This window comes from Pelmatolapia mariae, linkage group LG17 (genome assembly GCF_036321145.2).
Source record: "Pelmatolapia mariae isolate MD_Pm_ZW linkage group LG17, Pm_UMD_F_2, whole genome shotgun sequence".
NCBI classification, from domain to species: Eukaryota; Metazoa; Chordata; class Actinopteri; order Cichliformes; family Cichlidae; genus Pelmatolapia; species Pelmatolapia mariae.
This window is the reverse complement of record NC_086242.1, coordinates 14,087,226-14,111,959: the sequence shown is the minus strand read 5'-3', so window position 1 is coordinate 14,111,959 and position 24,734 is coordinate 14,087,226. Positions and strand designations below refer to the sequence as shown.

The 24,734-nt window shown below is 39.5% G+C and overlaps 1 protein-coding gene across 5 annotated transcripts in view; it reads left to right on the top strand.

Moving 5' to 3' along the window:
- The window catches only part of anks1b (ankyrin repeat and sterile alpha motif domain containing 1B), a 274,591-nt gene that overhangs the window by 156,051 nt on the left and 93,806 nt on the right, over window positions 1-24,734 (top strand). For all 5 annotated transcript variants that reach the window (XM_063460710.1, XM_063460713.1, XM_063460709.1 and 2 more), the window contains one exon: window positions 12,045-12,181. In XM_063460710.1, coding sequence (XP_063316780.1) covers window positions 12,045-12,181 — 137 coding nt within the window. The remainder of the gene's footprint in view (window positions 1-12,044; window positions 12,182-24,734) is intronic.

The window sequence follows — 24,734 nt, the reverse complement described above, 5'->3', positions numbered from 1 at the left end:
CTTTTTTAACAGCACTATAAAAAGTTCTGGTTCAAGATTTGTTAAACTAGGGACACGAAATGAACGCTACTGCCTCGACATAAAATCTCCACACAGACGGATCAGATGTTAAAGAAATTGAAGGGTCTAGCTGGATATTTTTTGTAGTGTAAACCCTGCCTGATAGCCACCTGTCTTGTTACTGCTGGTTAGTGGTCTGCAGGTGTGGGCTGCTGCAGTCTCACAGTTGAGGAGGGGAAGATGCTACAATACACTCAGAAGCTTCAAAGAATCAGGGCAGTTTTATCAAAATTCATCTGCTGACTGTCACTCAGCCTAGCCGCTACAGAAACACCGGGGGCCTGTTGTCACTGAGACTGCCATCCCAAACAATTTCCTGCATTTCATGTCTTGGCTTCTTGAATTCCTCACCAACCCTCCATCTCTTTTTATTTTACTTTTAACTTTATTTTTTTCTGTCTCCTAAAGCACTTGTCAAGAGATTCTCCACAGAGTGTTAGAGGCGCAGTCCTCCTTCTGATGCTGCGGTATTCATGGGAACGCGTTGTCCCATTGCACCATATGTCCTCTGATATGAAAACTGTCACTTTTGACAATGAAGAGGCTGAATTACTTTCTTTATAATGCAAAGTACATGGAGTATATAGTTGCCCACGTAATCCTTTTATTCTTCGAGTCCTAAGGCAAGTCATTTTTTACTTTATGTCAGGATTATATTTATTCCTTTCTGATAGAATTTCCTTCGTTTCGAATGAGAGAATACATTTCTGCTGCACTGTTTGCCTGCAGATGGATTTAATGTACATTTGTCAGATTCGTTTTATTCATTTTTACATGTATACAGATTCAGATAGAAATACAACTGCTTGCCAAGTGTAAATTAAAACACTCATGCAGAGAGTGGAATGTAACAAGCGAGTAGGAGAGGCAGAAACATATCTGGTGTCACTTTCAACCATCAGATGTCTCAGTTTTCTTTTGTGCAGTTTCTCAAACTAAATTATTCTTTTTTTTTTTAGTGTTTGATCTGCTACTAAGAAGCACATTTATTAAGTTACTCAGTATTTGTAATTGTGACATTTAAGCAGTTAAACAGTTCTGCAGTACTGGTAATCAGTGTAATAATCAGTAGATTTGAACTCTAGGAATGCTGCTGTAACAGCCAGATTGCAGAAACGCACAGGAGCACTGCAGGTAAAGTGCGATCCTGCAGATAGGAAAACAGGCAGCAGAGTGGTGAGGAGGGACCTGCGAGCGAAGCTTCCCAGCTTCCAGTCACGTATGGAGCAGACAGAAAGTACAGATTGTTGCCAAGCAGTTAGAGCAAAAGTGTTTCTTTTCTGCTATTGACTGACTTCTCCTAAGATAAATACACACTTGGTGTTTGTACCTATGTATGTGCTTGTGTATGAGTGTAATACTTCAACAGTCCTATATTTATATACAGGATCTCTGTACACTTTCCAATGACAAAATCAGCCAATAAACATGCAGGATGGGTATCTTGAATTTCTTCTTCTGACCTCTTGAAAGAATTTGTAATACATAATTCTAATTATGAAATACGTTCATTTGACCAATTTTAACCTTGATCCTCAACTGCTTTCTATTGAAGCATGTTTCTGCAACTGAAAAAAATATTTTCCATTCACAAGTTAAAATTTTGGGGTGTGATCTGAAAATTCTGAATTAGACATCTGAAAATTTCAACATTTTAAGTCAAACTTGTAAGAAGATAACTCCAACTGGAGATGAACTTTTTTGAGTTATTAAGTTGACATTTTGAGATAACTCAAAATTCTGACTTATGTGTGGCAAATCTTAAAACACAATACGTTTAGAATGAGGCGACACAGGAATCATCATAGCTTTGACCTCAGAGGTCAACGTTTTGGAAAATCATCTAGGATTTTTAAATTTATTCTATCCGGTCTTTAAGTGATGATGTGATGAATCCTGCGTTTATTAAGGCTGTTGTGTTTTTAACATGTTTTAATGCTTTGTATCTTGTTCTATTTAATCTCAACAAGCCTCTAAAAACAGTCAGTGATCACTGTCTGCCTCTCTCGGTTTTTATTGCCACTATTTATTTTAAAGCTCAGTTTTTAAAACCTTACGATGTAACTACAGCCCAGCCCGTGCAGCAGTATATGAATTACTAACCTCGTATTGTGGATGGATTATCTCAGCTGTTCTCCTGACTGAAGTTTGGTCCGTTTACAGCATCATGCCGCGTGATTGCATTTGTTCCTAAACATCTGGAACCCTCGTGTCAACTTTTATTGAGTGCAAAAAAGTTAGCGTTCATCCTCCAGCTTCACTGTGTATATGCTAACATAGCTGTGCCGCTAGCGATCACATAGCACATCATTATATACCAACTAGCCAAACTTCAGTAACCCTGCAAACATCACTGCTGTTTACTTTCCTGTCTTCATGTATGTCGGAAGTGACAGCAGAGCTGTATGTCTTAATTTTTTTTTCAGAAATTTCTCAGTCAGAACATGGTATATCATGTTTACGTGGAAACTAGCGAGCTAACTTCCTGACTTTTAACTCCGTTAAATTTTATAAATTCTGTTTTCATGGATGCCTGGATGTTAAACTTAATTGTTACACCTGGTAGAGCAGCCACACTGATCATTTTATTACAGATGAAAGAGTTTAGACAGTTTTTCAACTCTCAGTGATGCCCCAGTGATCGTTTGACCTGCAGTGGAGTTTGGGCCCAGACACGGCTAATGACGTCAGACTTAAAGACTGGATAGGTATCACTTAGTCTACATTCACCAAGTGAACCTCGTTGCCTGAAGCTGTTTGATCCACACGCTTTTGTCTATCAACAGATGTGTAAGCAGGTTGAGTGAGAACTTTTTAATCATACTGTATATCTGCTGCTTTGTATGGAGGTGTATGTCAATGGTAAGTTAGTTCATATTTCATTTCAAATTTCAGGACACAGAAAGTCACATGAATTCTTATTTGAGGGTTCACACCAAGGTCATGTGAAAGTGGCCTGAGGCAGATATGAGGGGGAAAAATGAAACAAAGCTCAGATTTTGGTCCTTTTTATCCCGCAGTGTGAGCGCAGCCTTAATCTGAACTTGCTCACAGTCTTATCTGGATGGTTAATATATAAAGTTTGCTACTTCATAACAGTGTTGATTTTCATTATTTTCCCCTTACGTTACAGAAAGAGGCAGTTTTAATGATGGTCTTGTCACAGCTATTAACGCCATGCTTCATTTTTAAATGAGTTCACATTAGCCAGTCACAGGTATGCACACCGCAGCCGTGCTACCTGACAGGTTAATGAATGAAGTACTCAGTCTTTTAGTTTCTTACTCCCCCTCCCATATTAACTTTCACCCTCACTTCTCTCTGGTGGATAAAGCTGTGATGTTGCTGCGTCTCACTCCATTTATCGCACTTTGGTTGGCACTGGAGGCTTAGAGTGGCTAATGGCACCATGTACTAGCTCCAGGGCTTCGCCATTAAAAGGGTCGAGGCCCATTGACTTGTTGAAAGAAAGGCAATAACGTGTCTTCCTCTTTGACACCCAGAGGAAATTGCTGTTGATATGGTCATACACCCTTTTTTTTTTTTTAAGTTTCTGGTCTTAGCTTTACATTCAAGCCTTGAGTTTTCTGTTGACTTACTTCAATTTGGTTGTTTCTGTTATATAGTTCTGTTTGCGCTCTATTGTAGGAGTAAAGAAAACTCTATGGCTTTTCCATACTTTCAAGATCAACAGTGAGTTAAGATCTTTAAGTACTTTCTGACTTCCCTACTGTGGAGGCTTATCTTACAATATCATCTTTAAAACATGTCATTATTTTCTAAATGGTGTAGGTATTCTAGTCGAAAACATAACTAAAAAGGTTAGATTTGGGATTTTCTTCAATATTTATGCAGACATTATGTTTATGTGGGGCTCACAGAAGACTCATTTCACGCCCTCAAATGGTGATTTCAATAGTGAATCGAACCTTATCAACTTCCTGCTGGAGAAACTACTCAGCATCATGGACAATCTGCCCTATGCCGTGCATGCCTCCCTGATTGGTCACCGTAGCACTCATAGCAAAAGTCTCATTGGCCCAAGGTGTAGGAATGAGTGCTAGAGGAGATCCTTTCTACTACCTAGCTATCTGGTCTTTAAGTGATAATGTGATGAATCCTGCTTCCGGGCGTTTAATAAGGCTGTTGTGTATTTAACATGTTTTAATGCTTTGTATCTTTTCTATTTAATCTCAGCAAGTCCCTAAAAAGAGTCAGTGATCACTGTCGGACTCTCTTGGTTATTACAGCTAAACATTTTAAAGCTCACTTTTTAAAACCTTACGATGTCATTAATATGCTACAGCCCATATTAATGACTAACCTCGTATTGTGGATGGATTATCTCAGTTGTTCTCCTGACTGAATCTCCGAAAGTTGATTCTGTTCATCTGTACGTAGCGTTTTCAGTGGGAGAAACGTTTCGTCACTCATCCAAGTGACTTCTTCAGTCTTTCTTAAGTCACTTGGATGAGTGACGAAACGTTTCTCCCACTGAAAACGCTACATCCAGATGAACAGAATCAACTTTTGGAGATTTACTTACCTGGATGATTGAGAATGCATCAAGACCTCCTGACTGAAGTTTGGTCCATTTACAGCATCCTGCCATGCGATTGCATTTGTCCCTAACCCTCGGGAACCCTCACGTTAACTTTTATCTAGTGGAAAAAAGTTAGCGTTCATCCTCCCGCTTCACTGTTTATATTATGCTAACATAGCTGTGTTGCTAGCAATCACATAGCACATCATTATATTCCAGCTAGCCAAACTTCAGTAACCTTACAAAGTGTCACTGTTGTTTAGTTTTCTGTCTTCATTTATGTCGGAAGTGATAGCAGAGCTGTACGTCTTAATTTGTTTTGGAAATCCCTCAGTCAGAACATGGTATATTATATTTAGATGGAAACTAGTGAGCTAACTCATTGCTAACTTCTAAATTTCATAAATTCGGTTTTCATGGATGCCTGGATGTTAAACTTAATTATGACACCTGGTAGAGCAGAAACGTTGATCATTTTATTACAGATGAAAGAATTTAGACATTTTTTAATTCTCAGTGATGCCCCAGTGATCGTTCAACTTTGGGACCTGCAGCGAAGTTTGGGCCTAGGCACGGCTAATGACGTCAGACTTGGAGACCGGGTAGTATTAGATGGGTAACTTGATATTTTAAAAATCTACACATGCACATCAACATTTTATCATATTATACTCTTACTCCATCCCATCTGTTCATTACCAGATGTGAGGATTATTATAACTACACCATCACATGCTATTTATTTTATACTGCATTTGTTTATAGCATTAATTTAATTAAAAATGTAAGCCAAATTTCTCATAGGTAAGATACTGTACATATTAATAGTTGATATGTATTATATTTATGTGCATATTGATTCCTCAAATTTTTCTTAAATATATCTTGTTTTATAGTAGCTGTGCTTTATAATGCTGTTTTATTACCTCCACTAAGGAGGAACTCCATACATTTTTCCCATAAATTCTTATAAAACTCTGTCGAGGGGTAGAGTGGTGTAATGTTAGCAATCTATCAAAATTTGGGTTACATCCACCAAGGTGCTTGCCTTTGTTTGTATTGGAAACATTTAGGAAATGTTTGGAATATAATGACTTATAGACATTATAGTTTGCATCCAAACATGAGGTCACACTTGGCATCTGATCTCACTTTTACATTTCAACTTTTTTTTTTAAGTTGATCCCCAAATAATGTTTGTTGAATCAAAGAAAGTATCTGACGTGCTACCATTATGTGATTTTTACTACACGACAAACTTCTTAAAGTACATTTAAAAAGAAAGAAGACAAATGAATATATAGAAAATATAATACTGTAAAACTAAATATTGCCCAGAGAGTGAGCTGTCTTGATAGAGGTTTGCACGCTGAGTGCTCTTTGTTTTTGCTGATTTTTTTTGCTATCTGACTCTGTACACCTTATTGCTTCTGTTCCTGTTTCTATTTTTATTGCACTGAGCATATAAAAGGCACAAGAATTTCCCTTGGGATTAATAAAGTTCTTATCTCTTTTATTAATTTTTGTATCAGTATAGTCAGTAAAAAATGGTAAATGGCCTGTATTTATATAGCGCTTTACTAGTCCCTAAGGACCCCAAAGCGCTTTACATATCCAGTCGTCCACCCATTCACACACTGGTGATGGCAAGCTACGTTGTAGCCACAGCCACCCTGGGGCGCACTGACAGAGGCGAGGCTGCCGGACACTGGCGCCACCGGTCCCTCTGACCACCACCAGTAGGCAATGGGTCTTGCCCAAGGACACAACGACCGAGACTGTCCGAGCCGGGGCTCGAACCGGCAACCTTCCGATTACAAGGCGAACGCCCAACTCTTGAGCCACGATCGATTATTTATGGAAATAAATAAATAAATAAATAACCTGAGCAGCAACTGTACTTTGTCTGAAATGCAACAGAAGATCAGCTGATGTCTGTTTATAGTAGAACCCACAAATTCAGTCAGCATGAACACAATTTCCACCCAAAGTGGGAATAATGGCAACTTCTGTACACAAGGGCTATTCAAAAAAATAAATACACTGAATGGTTAAAGATACAGACCAAAAATAGTACTGAATTGGCCCCGATTTAATCAGGATCTTAAAGATTATAACTTTCAATTCCCTGTGTGGATTTAAAATTATCCTAAGCTGAAACCCCAAACCATAGGGATTGTCTAAAGCATCTTTGCTGTAGTGCATGGGTAAATAAAACTTTCACACTTCCTCTTTTTTTCGATTTCAACTGTAGTGTTAAAAACCACAGAAGCTCAGCTGTAAGTTGACACTGACTTGCAAGGTTGCATGCACACACATACACTATACATATGAAATACCCCCAGAGTGGCAGAGAGGCAGAACTGACAGCCCAAAGAACGTGTCTAAAATTGACAGTTTTTGTCTTGTTAGATGACCAGGAAGTGGACAGCTGATTGAACGCTTGCACACACCGAGCATTCACTTAGACAGGTCCTCTACAGGGTGCTGTAAAGAGCAGGGCAGCTGGTCTTGGATCTACACAGAGTTATATTTGAATATATCCAGGCTCTATTATAAGACACAGAAACTGTACAATGAAACATTTCAGCGCTTCCCAGTATCAAGGATGTGAACAGGTACAACATCCATCAGATATTACATTTAGACACCCATACACATGTTTCTGTTTGTGCACTTTTGTATGCACACTAACATACAAACATGTATTCTCTTTGGCAAGGACAGCTAAGAGTGTTTCCCAGGAGTGAGCCCAAGGCAGATGTAAAGGAAGCAGAGTCAGAAGCAGACACATTCACAAACAGAAACACACACATCTTACATCCATCATCAAAACCCCAGTGTTGACAGGCTTATTTACTCAATAGGACAAAACCTCAATCCCTATCTATATATAACCCCCCTTCCTTTTTTCTCTCTCTCCCATTTTTTTCACTCTTTATTTTATCTATTTACGCCCACATTTAAACATTGATTCAGCTCCAGGCAGTTCTTTTATGGTGCATGCGTGTGTGTATGTGTGCATGCGCATGCTCGTGTGTGTTTGCAAACATGTTTGATAGATGTGAGAGCATGCTGTGAAGCTGTGTCACTTTCCCCCTGCAGGACAGATGTGCCTGCGTGATTGTGTGGCTTCACGTCTGCAGCCAGACTGTTGAAAAATCATAATCAAAATAGGATGGAAGATGGTAGCAATTTCTAAACCAGGATCAGACATTTTTGGTTTTACAGCTGCTTCACAATAGAGCTGTAAAACTGGTAACTTCAGGTTGCTGGAGTATACAGAAAATCTTCCATGGAAAGAAATACAGTTCTTTTATTTATTTATTTAGTATTTAAGGACTTCAGGGAGTTTTAGCTGCGTCTCGAAATGGTCTCTTATGAGGTTTACATCTTTGCAAATCGTGTTTCTCTCTGTTGCTCGATTATTGTTCCTGCTAGCATTTTCTCAGTGTTTATGATTTCTTCTCTAATGAGCCTCATTCTTTTGTGTTACCGTGAAAATTGGACCTACTTGCTGTTTCTCTGTATTCTTGTTAAAATGCTGTTTGGTAGATTTTTGAAAAATCTTAAGTTATTAAATATCAATAAACAATATGCAGTTATTTCCTTTTTTGGGGGGGGGATTTGCCTCTGTACACCATCACAGTGGATTTTAAATCAAACAAAAAACAGTGCTTAATTTTTAGAAGCTTAAAATAAATTGGACGACTGACTGATAAGCAGTTGTGTGGCAAGGTGAGGCCTGCTCTATAATTTTACGACAGACTGAACTGATAAAAGATCTGAAGTTGGGTCCAAGTGTGTTTGCTTTTGGTAGCTTTTTGCTGGATACAAGGCCCAGAGAGATGTTGATAAGAGTGAGAGGCCATCATTTTCAATCAGAGAGATGCCAAACCTTTAGAAGTGGCGCAACCCACACCGTGGATATAATGCAACATGGTGGATCTTATGTTAAAGCGTGAGCTCGTATTACTGTCAGTGGAACTGGCTTACTAGTATTTACTGATGATCTGACTGCTGATAGAAGTAGCTGGATGAAATGTCAGATTTAGCCAAATGGATAATGACCTAAAGTGTACTGAAAAAGGATCCCAAAAGTTTCTCAGAATATACAAGAAATTATATATTCTTTCTGTGTGGTTGTTAAATGTTGACTTAAAAACAGATGGCAACAGTGTTTGTCAGCTAAGACCAGCTACACTGGATGACTGTAAATGGCTTCATCTCAAACTTATAATCCAGGGTAGAAGCTTCATTTGATACACCAGACACCGTATCTTCTGTATTTTATTTCTTCTGTATTTGGCTCACTTTATTTTTGGGCTGATTTCAACCTTTTAGACTGAATATTGTTCCACCAGGAATGTCTTCAGGGATCTAATGCATCTGCTGCTATCCTTTTTTTCTTATGGCGCTCTCAAAAGTTACCATGTTCTTTTTAATTATTAAGAAATTCTGTCATAATCAGTAACAAAAAATGTTGAGTTTACTTTCAATTACAGTAAAAAAAAAAATCTGAATACAACTTTTTTTTTTATCCTTTTCAGTCTGTTCACAAATAATTTGGTACTTCTTCTTGCTTTTTTTTTCCCACATGAAGATTAGAATTCCTCCTCTGCAGGCTGACATCCTGGTAAATGTAAAGTAAAGGCGTTTGTCGCTCATTAAATAACAGGACGCTGTATGTGTCATTATGCAAAACATCAGCAGCAGCCCCACATTTCTCCCTTTTTTATACATTTGTTCTTTTTGAATAGGTGAAGACGATTTGTGGGAGTTGTGAAAAATCACACCATCAACGACATCCAAGTTGAAACAACAACAGGGAGCACTCCTTTTATTTCAGTTTCCATTTGAAATGAGCTAAGTGGTCGATCATATTTGGACCTGCCACATAATTAAAAGTTATGCGATGATCTTGTAAGAATGCAGTGTTCTGCTGGGAAACCGTGCGTCTGGGCATTCATATCAAAGTTACTCACCTTAACATTGTTGCGTCCCAAGCAGATGGCAGCACTCTCCCTGCATAGGAGCAAAAATAATCAATCCACAAACTAATTAATTCATCCAATCCAGGATGCACAGGAACAAGCCTGAAACACTACCAGAGGTCCAATGCCAGATGCCACAGGACACCCCCACAGAGCTGCTGGCCCATTTTAGGACATGCTAGAGCTCTATTGGTGGCACATACACATAGTAGGCACGTGGTTTTAATGTTGTCACTTTAGTTAAGAAACAATCCCTGGACATCAGATGAAATATATAATTCTGTTCTTAGTGCTGTTGTGTCAGTGTGTACATGTATGCACACTTGTGAGGTAATAGTCCCGACTGGGTCTCACACTGTAATTGGATGATATTCTGGCATCTGATCGAGTCCGTGTAGGCAGGTGGTAACTGACAGAAAACATCTAGCGTGTGTGTGTGTGTGTGTGTGTGTGTGTGTGTGTGTGTGTGTGTCTGATGACAATATTGCGAGAAAGCTGTGTTAGTCTGGGTATTGTGTCTCTTCCAGTTGATTAAGACAAATGCTTTCTCCCACTGAAAGTTAATTCAGTCGACTTCAGCACTTCTCTCTTCTTCCTTCCTTTCTTGTCTTTTTCTTTTCCTTTTTCCTCCCCTCTTCTCTGCTAAAGGATCATGCACTGGGGAAATTAGCTCAGATACTCTGTAATCAACTGCACACACTGAGTGTGTGTATAGAAAACTGAGATAGACATCAAACTGCTCTGGACAGCAGTCACGTTTTCCTGCTGTGGTTGTTGCTGAAGCTTGTTAAATTACAAAATGGCACTCACCTCTCTTTGGTTCTCTTCAATGATAAAACAACTGTGACTACCAGGTCACTGTTAGGCGGAAGTGCTGTATGACACATTAGCCATTTTGCTGAACTCTCATGTGTTTCTTGTTTTTTACTTTTTACCAAATTGGAGAAAGGAGCTTATCAATGGTAAACGTATAAGTAACAGATGCAGATTCCTAGAAACTCCTTGCTTAAAATAACTTATTGTGACTACAAACAGTTTTGGTATAAATATTCTGCAAAACGACTGCATTTCCTTCAGTCTCAGCTGTACCTTGTGTTTAGCGGGAACTAGAAAATGCTAACACGCTATTACACCACCTATGTTTTGTTTCCTACATAAACTATTTTGCTGTCTATACTGCTTCATGCTGGCAACTGATATAGTCTGAAAAGACTGGCTAAGCTCTCACCTGTATTTTCTAAAGACTGAAAACCGAGCACTGGGGAGATGCGATAATCTAGTTTGCTTTGTTAAGAGCATTTATATCCATCACGCATAACATTATGACCACTTACAAGTGAAGTGAATGACACTGATTATCTCTTCATCGTGACACCTGTCGGTGGGCGGGAACAAATGAACATTTTGTCCTCCAAGTTGATGTGTTAGGAGCAGGAAAAATGGGCAAGATTAAGGATTTGGGAGAGTCTGACAAGGGCCAAATTGTGATAGCTAGACAACTGGGTCAGAACTTGTGATGTGTTTCCGGTCTGCAGAGGTCATTGTCCATCAAAAGTGGTCAAAGGAGGGAACAGTGGAGAACCAGCGACAGGGTCATGGGCAGCCAAGGTTCACTGATGCATGTGCAGCGTTAGGGTTGGCGTGTGTGGTCAGATCCAACAGGTGAGCTATTTTAGGTCAAATTGCCTAAAAATTTAATGCTGTTTCTGATAGAAAGCCGATAGAAAAAGCAGTGCATTGCTGTTTGTTGGTATGTGGCTGCATAGGCATAGACTAATCAGGGTGCCCATGTAGATCACTGTTGCCAACAATGGGCACATGAGCATCAGAATTGGATGGGAAAAGGTAGCCTGGTCTGATGATCCACGTTTTCTTTTACATCACGTGGAAGGCCGGGTGCATTGCTTACCTGGGGAATACCTGGCACCATGATCCACTATGGCAAGAAGGCAAGTCGGTGTGATACTCCGATCAAGCATCTGTGCGATGAGCTGGACAAACAATTCCAATCCACACACAACTTACAGGACTTAAAGGATTTGTTGCTAGCTTCTTTGTGCCAGATACCACAGCACACCTTCAGTGGTCTAGTGGAGTCCATGCCTCAATGGGTAAAGATGGTTTTGTCAGTTAAAGGTGACCCAACAATATTAGGCAGGTGCACATAATGCTATGCCTGATCGGTGTATATTGCAGTATTTTGACTGGCTGTTGTTAAATGTCTGTCCCATAATACTACATTTATTCTGTGTTATTTTGTTCCTCGACTTTAACTGTGACTGTGTTTACATGCAGAGTTTAAATCCAAACACATCTGTTTGCAAGTATCACAGAAATGGTAATCTGGCTTTAGACTCCGCCCTCCTGTGGATGATGAAGGGGGTGAAAAGAGCAAATCTTCCCCTCTTCTTTCTACTTGTCTCTCACTCTTTCTCTCTCCCTCCAAGGTCACTTGTCCCATGTAACGGTGAGTGAGGGGGAGCACGGTAACCATGGCAACTGCTCAACAGGACCCACACCAGACTGCTCGCCCCCCTCCCCTGACACAGCCCTGAAGAGCATCGAGAGAGTCATCCGCCCACAGGTGAACACACACACAAACACAGACAAAAAGACTAACAGACACACACACACACTAATGAATGCGTTGTAGAAGCACCTGATGCATTATTGAACATCAGAGCATCCACCCACAAGTAGCTTAAACACCTGCACCCACACACACACACACAATGGTAAACATCTCTCTCTGTTTCTGATTGTCTCTCTGTTTCATTTCATCTACCTTCCTCTCTCTGTTCCTGTCTCTAGTAGTTTAGATTATCTCAAATTTCCATTATGTTTGTGCTTATAAGCATCATTTTCTGGTAGCAAAAACTCAGACAGTCCTTTTAAACTGCTGTGTCATCTGTGAACCTCCACACTGACATAATGGGGTGCGATTGAGAGATTGTGGTCTGCTGCTGCACCAGCTACACTCTTTTTAATAATTCAGTTGTTGATTCATGTTAACTTTCACCTTTCACCAGCGTCTACATGTGCCGAACAACCGTTGCATGCAGCTGGGTTGTGCGTTGACTGCGGTCAGAATGCGCACCAGTAGCTTGCCAGTCACTGCATTATTTAGCAGATTTTTCCCACTGGCGCATTAAATTAATATGATTTTAAAATTCAGATTTTATTTAATTTGTCTCTCTCTCATTGAGGCACCAGTGTGCATGAGCTTGAATGCGTACTGAGAGTTCACGCTTGCGCCTCTTTGAAATTATTGTGTGTGTAAGGAGAGCCTACATTGATCCATTTGTCAGAAATGCTAGTTGATCCCATCTCATCAGCTCCTTGTTTCACCGTGAGATTTTTGTCAATTACAGACTGCTCCATATTTGTCACATGTGTTTTTAAGGTGGTTTTTAGACATAAGCTAAAACAGTTAATTTGGTGAATGTATGTTATTCATATTTCTTCCTGTTTGCCCTGAAAAGATAGCTGGATGATTAAAAAAAAAAAAGATGTGATGTCCCAGTTTACTTGTAGATAGACTGGTTCTTATGTTGTGCTTTTCTGTTCTACTTAAGCCCCAAAAGGGCTTTTTTACGACATGTATTTTTAACCCATTCACACACAGATTCATACAAGCACTTTATTCTCAGTCTAAGTACATTTACACACACATTCACTCTCAGGAGCACTATCACTATCTTGCCTAAGGAAACTTTGGCATGCAGACCACCAACCTTCTAATTAGTAGATGATCTGCGCTGCCTCCTGAGCCACAGCCGGTCCTGTACAGCCTGCATCTGCCACACTATCTTCACTAACACAGGAAACTATATGATACATTGTTTGTGAAAAAAGGTCCCCTGATGAATAGGCCTATATTACTTTCTTTTCGTGCTGGGAGTTATATAAACTCACTGTGTCACTGTCTCAGCAGCTGCTGTACCTGAATCTATGCAACTTCACTGTTTATTTTTTAATGCTAATGGCACAGATGGTACAACATTGATCACCTGGTGATTATATTGGAAAAATAATGATGAAGATTGCCGAAACACAAAAAGCAGTCATTGCTAAACACAACGATCCTGCCCTTAACCCAGCACAACTCCCCATCTAGACAGATTTGGTGTTGTCATTGTAGCGAATCATTTGTTCACTATAATAAAGGTCTAATGAGATCTAGATGAAAAAGTCAAACCCAGACAGCCAGAAGTTGAAGTTCATCGTCTACTGCTTAAGAAACAGAATCATTTATGGATATTTGTATAAAATTAAATTTTAAAAAATGCTTCATTAGGGTTATTTCAGTGAAGGAACCTCCTGTGAGCCAAGTGAAGTGTGAAAGGAATGTGTATTAAATGTGTATCAGCATCATTATATCACAGATAGATGCTTTGCCTGCATTACAAAGCTTTTCAAAACTTCACTTTCTGTGTACACCAGCAGCAGAATTGATTAATAATAATATGCCTCTGATCTTGAATAGCTTCAAATCAACACTCGGCGATTCACACGCAACAGCAAATCAAGTTCATTAGAGACTTGGGATTAATTTATTCCTCGCTTTTTCGGTCACTGGGAAGATAGTATCAGACACCCGAGCGCAGCGCGAGCGTTTCGCACCTTGATAATTAAAGGCAGTTGTTTCTCAGTGAGCAGATGATGTGTGACATAACACTGGAAAAAATATTGAACTCATCTGCTTGTTTAGTGTAGTGTAGTAATTATCTTGTCAGTGTTTTTCAAGATTTTCCTTGAATCAAGTGTTTCATTCTTGTTGAAGATTAAGACATGGCATGAGATAAGTAGACCTTCTGACTCTCTGAATGGCCTTTACTCACCACAGCATCTTCTCTTGTTGCCTTGTTTTCTTCACCCACCCCCACCCATTATCATGGGTCTATCTTTGGCATGTTAACTAATGTGTGTAGAGGGATCACATGCGGCGCCCAGCGGGCCTCCTCTCGGCTTGAAGCGCACATAATCAAGGAGCACCAGAGTTCAATTTTATAGTGCTTAATTAATTCTCTAGAATTCATTTCATTTGATTTTAGTGCTCCCGCTGGCTATTTCAGCAGTACACACAAGCAAGCAAAAAGTTAGTGAACTCTCTGGAATTACCATGATTTCTGCAATGATTACTCATATTATGTGGTCTAATTGTCATTTGACTTGTGAAGTTAAAACAACCAAACACTGGTGCTTTTCGTCTCTTTTCAGACTGATTAATCGCATTGTGCAGGCTGGAATAAGCAACAACATCCATTAGATGTTTCCTTTAGCTAATTATGAAATTTTCCAAAACAGTAAGCATCTCAGTTAAGCTTAGGTCAGGAATCTGAATCCAAGATCTCATTTAGTTATTTTTATTTGAAAAATGCAGGTCAGTGGCTTATTGTATCTTCTTTTCTTTTCTTTTCTTTTCATTCTTCTGCACTGATATTCTCCCCTGGTACAGTTTGAAATTCAGTTTTTCTCTCAGTATTTGCAAGGCGTCCAGACTCTGAAGTAGAAAGCAACCCGAAATCATGATGCTTCCTCCACCATGTTTCCTCAAAGCAGTGATAGTAGTTTTGTGTGATTTGCCTTTATGCTTCAAAATTTAGTTTACCCTAACTTTTTTGTTTGTTGTTATTGAGACCAGGTGTTTCCTCTGTGGTGCTGACAGTATTCTTATTCAGCTTTTTCTTTCTTTCTAAATTGGAAACATAGATTGCAGTTTTGTTACTACATTTGAGGGGTTTTTTTAACTTCTTGCAGGACTGTACTTTATTGTGTATGTTACATATTTGCAGTAAAATTACTTCTAGGCAGAGTAGTACTGTAACACTCATGAATTTGCTCTCTTTGTGAAGGATTTGAGGATTAAGGAACGTGTAGGTCTTTAGAAATGCTTTTGTAATACGCTGTTGTGTGCATCTCTGAAATGTTTTTTCTAAAATCCTGTGAATGTTATTGAGATATGACTCACACTGGCCACTCTTTGTCAAAAAGAGCAAATTTTGTGAGTAACCACACTTTAGGCACCTTTATTTGCTGGGAAAGGCACCTCTCCAACACCTCCAGTCTCATCTCCTTAATTGGGAAACCTGACTCCAAGCAGCTTTGGGGGAAACTGTAAGCACAGACATCCTTTTGCTTTTTCTGACCTGCACCATCAGTGTCTACTCAGTGTGTTTGATAAAGACATGAAAACTCTGTGTTATTAGTTTGATCAGATTGTGTTTTAATAAACACTTACCAGCCACTTCATCAGGTGTTCGGCTGTTCATTATTACAAATTAAATTCTAATCAGCCATTCAAATGGCAGCAACTCGATTCATTTAGGCAGACAGACATGGTTAAGACAACCTGCTGAAGCCCAAACTGAGCTTTAGAATGTGCAAAAAAAGTGCTTTAAGTGACTTTGAATGATGCATGGTTATTGATGCTAGGCTCATATGAGTATCTCAGAAACTGGCGATCAACTGATTTTCCCCCAAACAAGCATCTCTAGAGTTTAGAGACTGGTCCCAAAAGGAGAAAATATCCAGTGAGCGACAGTTCTCTGGGCAAAAATGCCTTATTGATGTCAGAGGTTGGAGTGCTTTGAGCTGGTAGGAAGGCAACAGTAATAAGGAAAAAACACATGAACACATCGAACCTTGAAGCAGAACAGCAGCAGAAGACCAGATCGGGTCCTGGTCTGGTCAGCTAAAAACAGGCAATTGAGGCTACAGTTGGCTTAAAAAAATGGTCACTAGAAGGTAGTAAAAATGTTGCCTGGTCTGAGTTTTGATTTCTGATGTTTTGGTGTGCAGTAGAGCTGGGCGATATGACCCAAAATTCATATCTCGATATTTTTTAGCTGGATGGCAGTATAAGATATATATCTCGATATTTTTTTAAAGCCATAAAGTAAGAACAAAAAGAGAGTTCTTAGTCAAAGCTGTGTCCCAGATGTCACACAGGCACTTTTATTAACATACAGCATAGATGTACATGAAAAAAATTACTCAAAAATAAATTATCATCATTTATTAAATAATAATCCTCCATAAATAAAAGAAAACAATGTTGTTTTGTGCATAACAAAAAGCTCACAATTGTGCAGTCAAAATGTAAACTAACAGACGCTGAGCATAATAACAAAGACAGATTTCACAGCTGCTCTGTTCCCAACTTCTACTGCGTGACTGACAGCCTGGAGTTTGAAATCCGCTTCGTAACCATGTCTCTGAACAGGTGCCATTTATGGTCCTTATACACACACAATACGGTAATATTACGTTGAAGCACAGTACGTATTACTCCGCGAGGCTCCTCGGTAGCCGTAATGCTCCCACAATCCATCAAGCGGTGCAGTTCCTAGCTTACCAAAGTCGTACTAAAACATTTTTTGACAGATTGCTGAGCGCTGTGTATCACATAAAATCGGTTCGTGGTCATCAAGCACAACCAGAATTCATACAAAAGGCGCGCAGTCAACTTTTGAGAAAATGAAAGGATTTCAGGCCGTGCATGGCGTTAGCGTGGCTAGCTCGTTAGCGTGGCTAGCTAGTTAGCGTGGTTAGCTCGTCAACACGTTGACGCCGTCCATCCCCACGCACGGGGCGATGCGCAGTAACTCGTTAACGGAGATTTGCCGTGTCCATCTTGTCGCTGCCTGCAGGTGAAGCGATGGGGGAGGAGGGGGAGGCAGAGTAACGTTGCGTAAAGACAAAAGTGGACGAAAGAGAGGCGAACTTGCGGCTCCGCAACTGTAATTATAACGTAACATAGACTATATCGATATAAAGGATATTGTCACATCTTATATCTCGTATAAAAATATATCGATATTTTTAAAAAACTCGATATATCGCCCAGCTCTAGTGTGCAGGATGTTTTCTTTGCACACTCTTGGCCCCTGATTTAGACTTCTATGGGAAGTCTATTTCATAATTAAAGATGCAGCCAGAAATTCCTTTTAACCATACACCAGATCATTCCACGTGAACTGACATGCACCTCCTGAGAAATGTCGCTATATATCCGAATAACGCAGCCAACAACTGAATAACGTGAAAGGTTAAAGCATAAATTACGATATAGACTTCCTAGAGAAGTTAATCTGGCAAGAACCAACTGAGCATAATTGACATCATGAAGAGTTAATAAACTGAGTACTCAGTGAGAGTTACTGAAAACAAGCAGTTTATCTCACCCTGATGGTGAGATTTTCTGCCGAACTGGCAACGTAACAATTGCAAAATGGTGCAAGATCAAGTGATTTGCTGCCACGGTCTCTTTTTGCAGTGTGCCATCCCCCCAAGACAAAAAACTCTCCAGTTCTGCTGCAGTGACTCAAAGTGTATACTTTTGTTCTTTAAATACTTGTTTAAAAGAAGCTATTCAGCTCTTCGACTGGTAATACTGCTGTGGTCATAGACCCCTAGCCAGTCACGGAAAAACATATGTGATCACTTTGTAAATGGGGAAGGAGATCACAAAGACTATGCTGACTGATATCCACAGGCTTAATGTTCAGACCGTTTTCATTTCTTTTTCCTTTGCTACTTTTCCAAAACTGTCAGCTGGACATTTTAGATCTCCACAAGCTCTTGATCACAGACATGGCCAGATGGGATGTGGAACACAGAGGGGATGAGAGATGTAAAAAGGACAGAGATCCATGCATCATGGGGTTATCAGTTTTAAACCCACTGGCTCAATGTCCTACTTTGCTGTGTGTGCTTATGTGTGTGTGTGTAAATTTTAATAACTGCTACTTGCCTACGAGAGCTTCTTGGTTATTGAGAACACTTGACAGAACTCGTGTTTGCGCCCACGAAGGCTGAGTTGGTATCTTTAGCTGTAGTTGTACGTGCCAAGCTGACAAATACACTCACTGGTCATTTTATTAGGTACACCTTGCTATCACCAGAACTGCCTTAATTCTTCTTGTCATGAATTCAACAAAGTGCTGGAAATATTCCTCAGCGATTGTTGGTCCGTATTGACATGACTGCATCACAAAGTTTCTGCAGATTTGTCTGCTGCACATCCATGATGTGAATCTCATCTTCCACCACATCCCAGAGAAGCTCTGTTGTTTTGAAATGTAGGTGACTGTGGAGAACGTTTGAGTCCAGTGAACTTATTGTTATGTTCAACAAACCATTTTGGTGAGGTCATGTGAAGTGTAGCCTTAGTTTTCTGTTCTTAGCTGATGGGTTTTCTCAGAGAACTGCTGCTCACTTTTTTCTCTTTTTCAAACTATTCTTTGTAAACCACAGAGATGCTTGTGTGGGGAAATCCCAGTAGATCTGCCCTTTCTAAAAGAATGAGACCAGTATGGCAGGAAGAACATGCTATGTTCAAAATCCTCTTCCCAATTCTGGTGGTCTGATGGTCCGTTCTTGACCATTTGTACATTCCTAAATGCTCTAAATTGTTGCAATGGGTTTGGCTGATTAGATATTTGTGTGAAACAGTTGAACGGGTATATCTATTACAGTGGCTGGTGAGTGTTTATTAAAACACAATCTCAATAAACTAATAACATAGACTTTATCCAACACACAGAGTAAAGTTGCAGGGTAAAATGAGGTTATAATAAAATGATACAGAAGCAAACATTAGCATTTGGAGACAGGGGACCTGTTTGTTAAAAGTCCTTAGAAGCAGTATGAAAGTAAAAGTGTGTGTGTGTGTGTGTGTGTGTGTGTGTGGCCCATTACTAAAGCTCAGGCTCTAATTTTTCTTTTGCTTACCTAATGCGAATGTCTGCAATACTGGGATCTCTCTCTTATACACACACACTCACACCCACCCACACAGAAGAATATGTGGAAATACAGTATGCATTGCACACATTCAGATCTACCTACCCTGGATCTGTCACACTTCAACACTTCCTTGATTGAGCTGATAGCTACCCTGGCCACATGAAGACAGTCAAACACACTCAGAGAGTAGATAAAGCGAGCCAACTGCTTTCTGATGCTGAAGCATGGAGATAATACTTTTCCCCTTACAGAGGCTGAGAGGATGCACAGACACACACAAAGTCCATAATAAAGGCGCCAAGTATGACACCGCTGTCACTCTGAAAACATCACCAGAGCGTTCAGAAGGCTGTCAGCCTGACATTTGGATGATGTGCCTGTGTGGAAACCCGATGACTTACTGTACAGTCCCACCTTTCCAAATTATTGTAGTTAAAGTGCTCTTGAGCAAGGGACTTAAAAGATCCTTATTGTAACTCAGTGGGGGAAAAAAGGGTGTTGATTTTGGTGGTGGATAGTGGATTGTTTTGACCAGTCCGGAGCAAGTGCACCTAAATGTGATATGTGTAATTTCAACATCAGTGCAGAGTAATTTTGAGATGACAGCATAATTACAGTAAACAAACAGGACCATCACAGAAAAGACTGCCTGCCTCTGTTAGCACCAAAGAGACACTTATAAACTGCCCTTTCGGGACAGATCTCATTGGAAATGTGAAAAGGTTAAAAACAGTGAAAACGTGTTGCTCTTCAGGACAAATGGAGGTAAAGTTCTCAGACATTATTGTGATAGCAGATGATAAACCAACCAGTCTATCCAGTAAAGAGATTGTCTTAAAGGCTTTTGTTGATTTTAGCCTCAAATTTAATCACTCTTCTAAGACGTGTAAAAGATTTAGTAGTATTATCAGCCCCACTGTGAATCAACACCTAGCTTTACAGCTCCCTTGCTCACATAATTGTAGGCTTTCTGCTAGCTTGTGGCTTGTAAACAAGTAAACAAGGCAGGAAGTTTTATGCAGTGTGTTTTTTGTCTTTTTTTTGGTGGTGGTAGTGGTGGTGGGGGTCTCTCTGGTCTCTGCCAACTAAGTAGCATGACATCCATTTTTAAAGTGTTGTTTGCACGCCAAGGTATACATCTTTAATCAGCATCATACTGAAAAAGACCATCAGGAGGTCTATAATAAGATCTTATGATGTCATTGTGTTGTCTAAGAACCACCTTGATAATGTGTGGCACCCATTTATGCCATTTATGCACATATAACACATATAAAAACATATCATTTTAATGTAACGACATTAAGACCTCATTTATATCCTAAAAAAGTTCATATACGCATCATATGACGCCCATCACATTTTGCTGATACCTCAGGTTTTACTGTAGGTATTAACTTATATTTGCAAAATTAATTTTTGTTGCTCAACAGCTTTAATAATTCACCTTCAGCCATCACACTGGAATTTAGACAAAGAAAATGTAGCGGTTGGAACTGACAAGGAAGCTCATTGGTGTAGTCACTGTCAGCTTTATGGAAAGGCCCATCTAAAAAGATCACTGCACCCTCTCCGCTAAATTCTGCTGATATAACTAAAGTATTAGTTAAATTAAAGTTTACTGTTCACTAATGAAAAACACAAAAATGCACATTGCTGGTAAGTTATTCCAGCGCAAACTGAGGTTAATTATTCGGTTAGTGTTTCTGATGCAGTCACCAATGAGCCTATGAGCCTGTGCAGGTCAGACTCTGCAAAATACCCTTGATGTCTCTTTGGAACTGAAGAGAGGTCATTCATCAGCTTATGCAGCTAGTCTTAAAGAATGACCCTACTTGAACTTTGCAAAACAAATGGAACTGTGCTGAGGGCACTCTGCACTCACAGTCAACTATATGAAACTTTCCCAGTATGTGGTAAATTCATTTAACTGCTTTGCATCTATAATCTAACACAGATATATCTGCATTTTCTGAGTTGGTTTCTGTGAGTGTGCTATGTGTGTAAGGTTGTAATCAAGCAGACTGGTTAATGATTTTGGTTTAAAGTAGCAAAACAGTGGTTATCACTGTTGACTCACAGCAAGAAGGTCCTAGGTTCTAATCCACTTCCCAGCTGTCAAGTTTGCATGTTTTCTCTGTCCATGCGTGGACTTCCGCTTCCTCCCACGGTCTAAGACTGTGACATGCTTGCATCCAAAGACTTGAATCGTATGTCAACTGATTATTGGCTGTAGGCCCAGTGTATAGGTGTATCAGTCTCATGGGATTCACTCATCTTTAAATGGAAATTTATGTAAATTTAAAATAACAGAACGTGCTGTGTATTTTAGTTTACAGTCTCTGATTTGTGGGCATAAATGTATCCCCGTTTTTTTTTTTAAAATAAAAAATGTAATAGCAAAGTTACTTTATCCAAATGCCCCTGTCAAAGTTGAATGCTCATCCATTATATATGCTCTGACACTGACCTTGTATTTTGTACAAAGTCAACACATACTTGTGAATTGTTGTCACCTTTTGTGCTGGTGGGATCTAAATGCTCTCTCTATCTCTCTATATATTTTGATTTCTTTTGAACTTCTAGAATTATCACATTTTCTTGACTAAAACAAACCTCTAGAATCTTCACTCAACACCTCACAGACTGATTATGAATCACATTGGTGTTTAGAGCTCATTAATCCTTTCACTCCCATCAGTCAGTTAGATGCTGAGGTTGTTGCTTGTGCCACTTGCCGACTGCTGTAACAGTGTTGCTCCTGTTAGTTAATCTCACAGGAAATTTGCTCGGATTTGTCTGTAATTACAGTAAACACTTGCTTTACATTTCCATAAATACATCTGAGTTATTGTGCCAGCTATTCATATGGCCCACATTGTCGTGTGTTTGTGTAACAAACAAAAGACGAGAGAAAATGGAGAGAATGGGGCCCTCGATTTATACTGTTCAGTTCATTTTTCTCAACCCTTCCTTACTCCACCTGAACATTTTGAAGTTATTGCAACAAGTAGGAGACCTTTCTGTGTTTGTGGTTAAAGAGATTTTCTTTCCCAGCCGGTGGCCCCAGAGGACAGACTTGGGTCATGCACTGCTAATAGAAGTGACTCAAGCTAATACTAAAATCTCTCAAGTGGGAGTTGCACATCTGAGCTTTTCCCTGCCGTTTTCTGCCGGTATTAAAAGGATTTGTAGCTGGGATTTGGATGCTTTCAATAAATGATGCAGTTCATACATATCATTAGTTATGAGCCAAGAGGACTGCTAGTCTCTGCTGGCCTCTGCATCACATTTAAATCATCTGTCACAATAGATTTGGTGGGAAAACAAGTTCAGTGCTTGGTAGCAAACAGAAGGTAAATTACTTCCTGGATTCCTCACAATCTTAGATGATGGAACAAAATAAAAGACTGTTTCATCTGACTGAGGGATAGTGCAAATAAACACAAGGGATGGCAAGCGATAGCAGAGAATGGTGGGGAGGACACTTACAATTCTAGGAAGATTATTTTGTGTTTGTGTGTGTGTGTGTGTGTGTATGTTAGCTGTTAGGTTTAATTTTAAAATGGACTAAACCTTTAATCCACATTTGCCCATTTTAAAAACCACAAACAAAAATGTTTAACAACCAGGTGAGCAGTATGTTTAGCAGATAGATAAATAGATAGTATGTAGAGCATGTAATTAGTTCAAATGTTGAAAAACATTTTATATATTAGATGTAAGTGCTCCTACGTCCACATTTATGAGTCACAGAGGAAGGAAAGGAACAATCCCTTCACAAAAAGATCTTTAGCATGGTGTTACTTTTTCAGAGAACATCTACAGTATTTTAATGGAGGAATAAAAGTAGAGCAATTAACTGAATGAGCATGACATGTTATCCTGCTGGCTAACATGTCATGCTATCTGCCATCAGCAGATTGGTCAATTGGTCGTAAACGGATGGGTATGGTTGGGAATAGTATTCGGGTAGGCTGCGTTGTTTAAACAATGCTCAGCTGAGCCAAAGGTGTGTCACCCAGTGTGGACTTCTGCTGCTGTAACCCATCTGCTTCAAGGTTCAACATATTGAGGATTCAGAGATGCCCTTTTGCATAGTTTGGTTGTAAAGGTATGCATTTTATGTAAACCCTAGAAATAGCTTTGTGGGAAATCAGCAGGAAGATCAGCAGTTTCTAAAATACTCAGACTGCCTTGTCTGGCACCAGCAACCATGTCACCTTCAAATTGTATACGTTGCTGAAATATGTCATGCACTGAATGCAGCTTTTTAAATTCAGTACATGACATATTCCTTAAGGCAAATAATGAAAAACAAGTTTGATCATTACAAGAAACACACAAGAAAACAGAGCCATATAGCTGAATGGGGCAAAAACAGCATGCATCAAAAGAAAGTGTACAAAATCCAGAGATGAGTAGTGGAATGCTACTTGTAAGAGTTGCAGTTAAGAGTTTGTTTTGGAATTGGGGGGAAAAGGGAGGTTTTAGATGTTTACTCCTTTATCTTTTCTTTTCTCTTGTTCTTCGCTGCCCTCTGGAAGCAGAAGCATCGTCAGCTCGGCTCTTTTGAACATTTTGCCTTCTGAGTTTGTGCGCTTACATCTTTCTGTGGACGTGTGTGGCAGCTGAAATAAAAGACAGACATATGCTATTTGCAATGCTCCACATTCAGGATCATTACCTCTAAGCTAATGTTAACAGAGGACGAGCTGCTGTAGCAACTGAAAATATCAATTAAAATCTAACCATAATTAAGTTTGAGTCTACTTCTCACGTTACACTTACAAAAGCAACATTTAGAGACAAATAAGCCTCATTTGGTGTATTTGGCATATATTATGGGGTTTTTTTTGCATTGCTTCCCTCAGAAGCATAGTAAATATTTCTGTGGGGAGTTTCATTCATCAGAAGTGGTGATATTCCTACCTTCTAATCATTAGATCCGATTCTCGTGTTATTAATAAATTAGTGCACAAATGCTGGGTTGCAAAAGTGTCAATTATTAGGATTTCAACACACGTAGCTTGTTAAATGACCTTTTTTCCCTCTTTGCTATGTTGTTAAAGGAAGGAAAATGGTTTCTTCTAATGTTTAGTCATGCATGGGGTGTGTGTGTGTGTGTGTTCCCTTGTGTCTGTGCTCATTAATCCCCTTCCAATCGGGCACGACATGTTCATTAGCCCGCTGCCTGTTTGCATTGTTAACGCTAAGCCTCAGCCAGAGCTATGGCACATGTGCATGGTTTTTTTTCTTATATGTGTCAATGAGTGTGTGTGTGCAGGCTCTTAACAAGCACAAGTCTAGAGAACAGACACATTTAATAGTTTGAAAGAAGAGGAAGACAAATGCACATAGATGAGCCGGCGATAAGTACAGTAAGA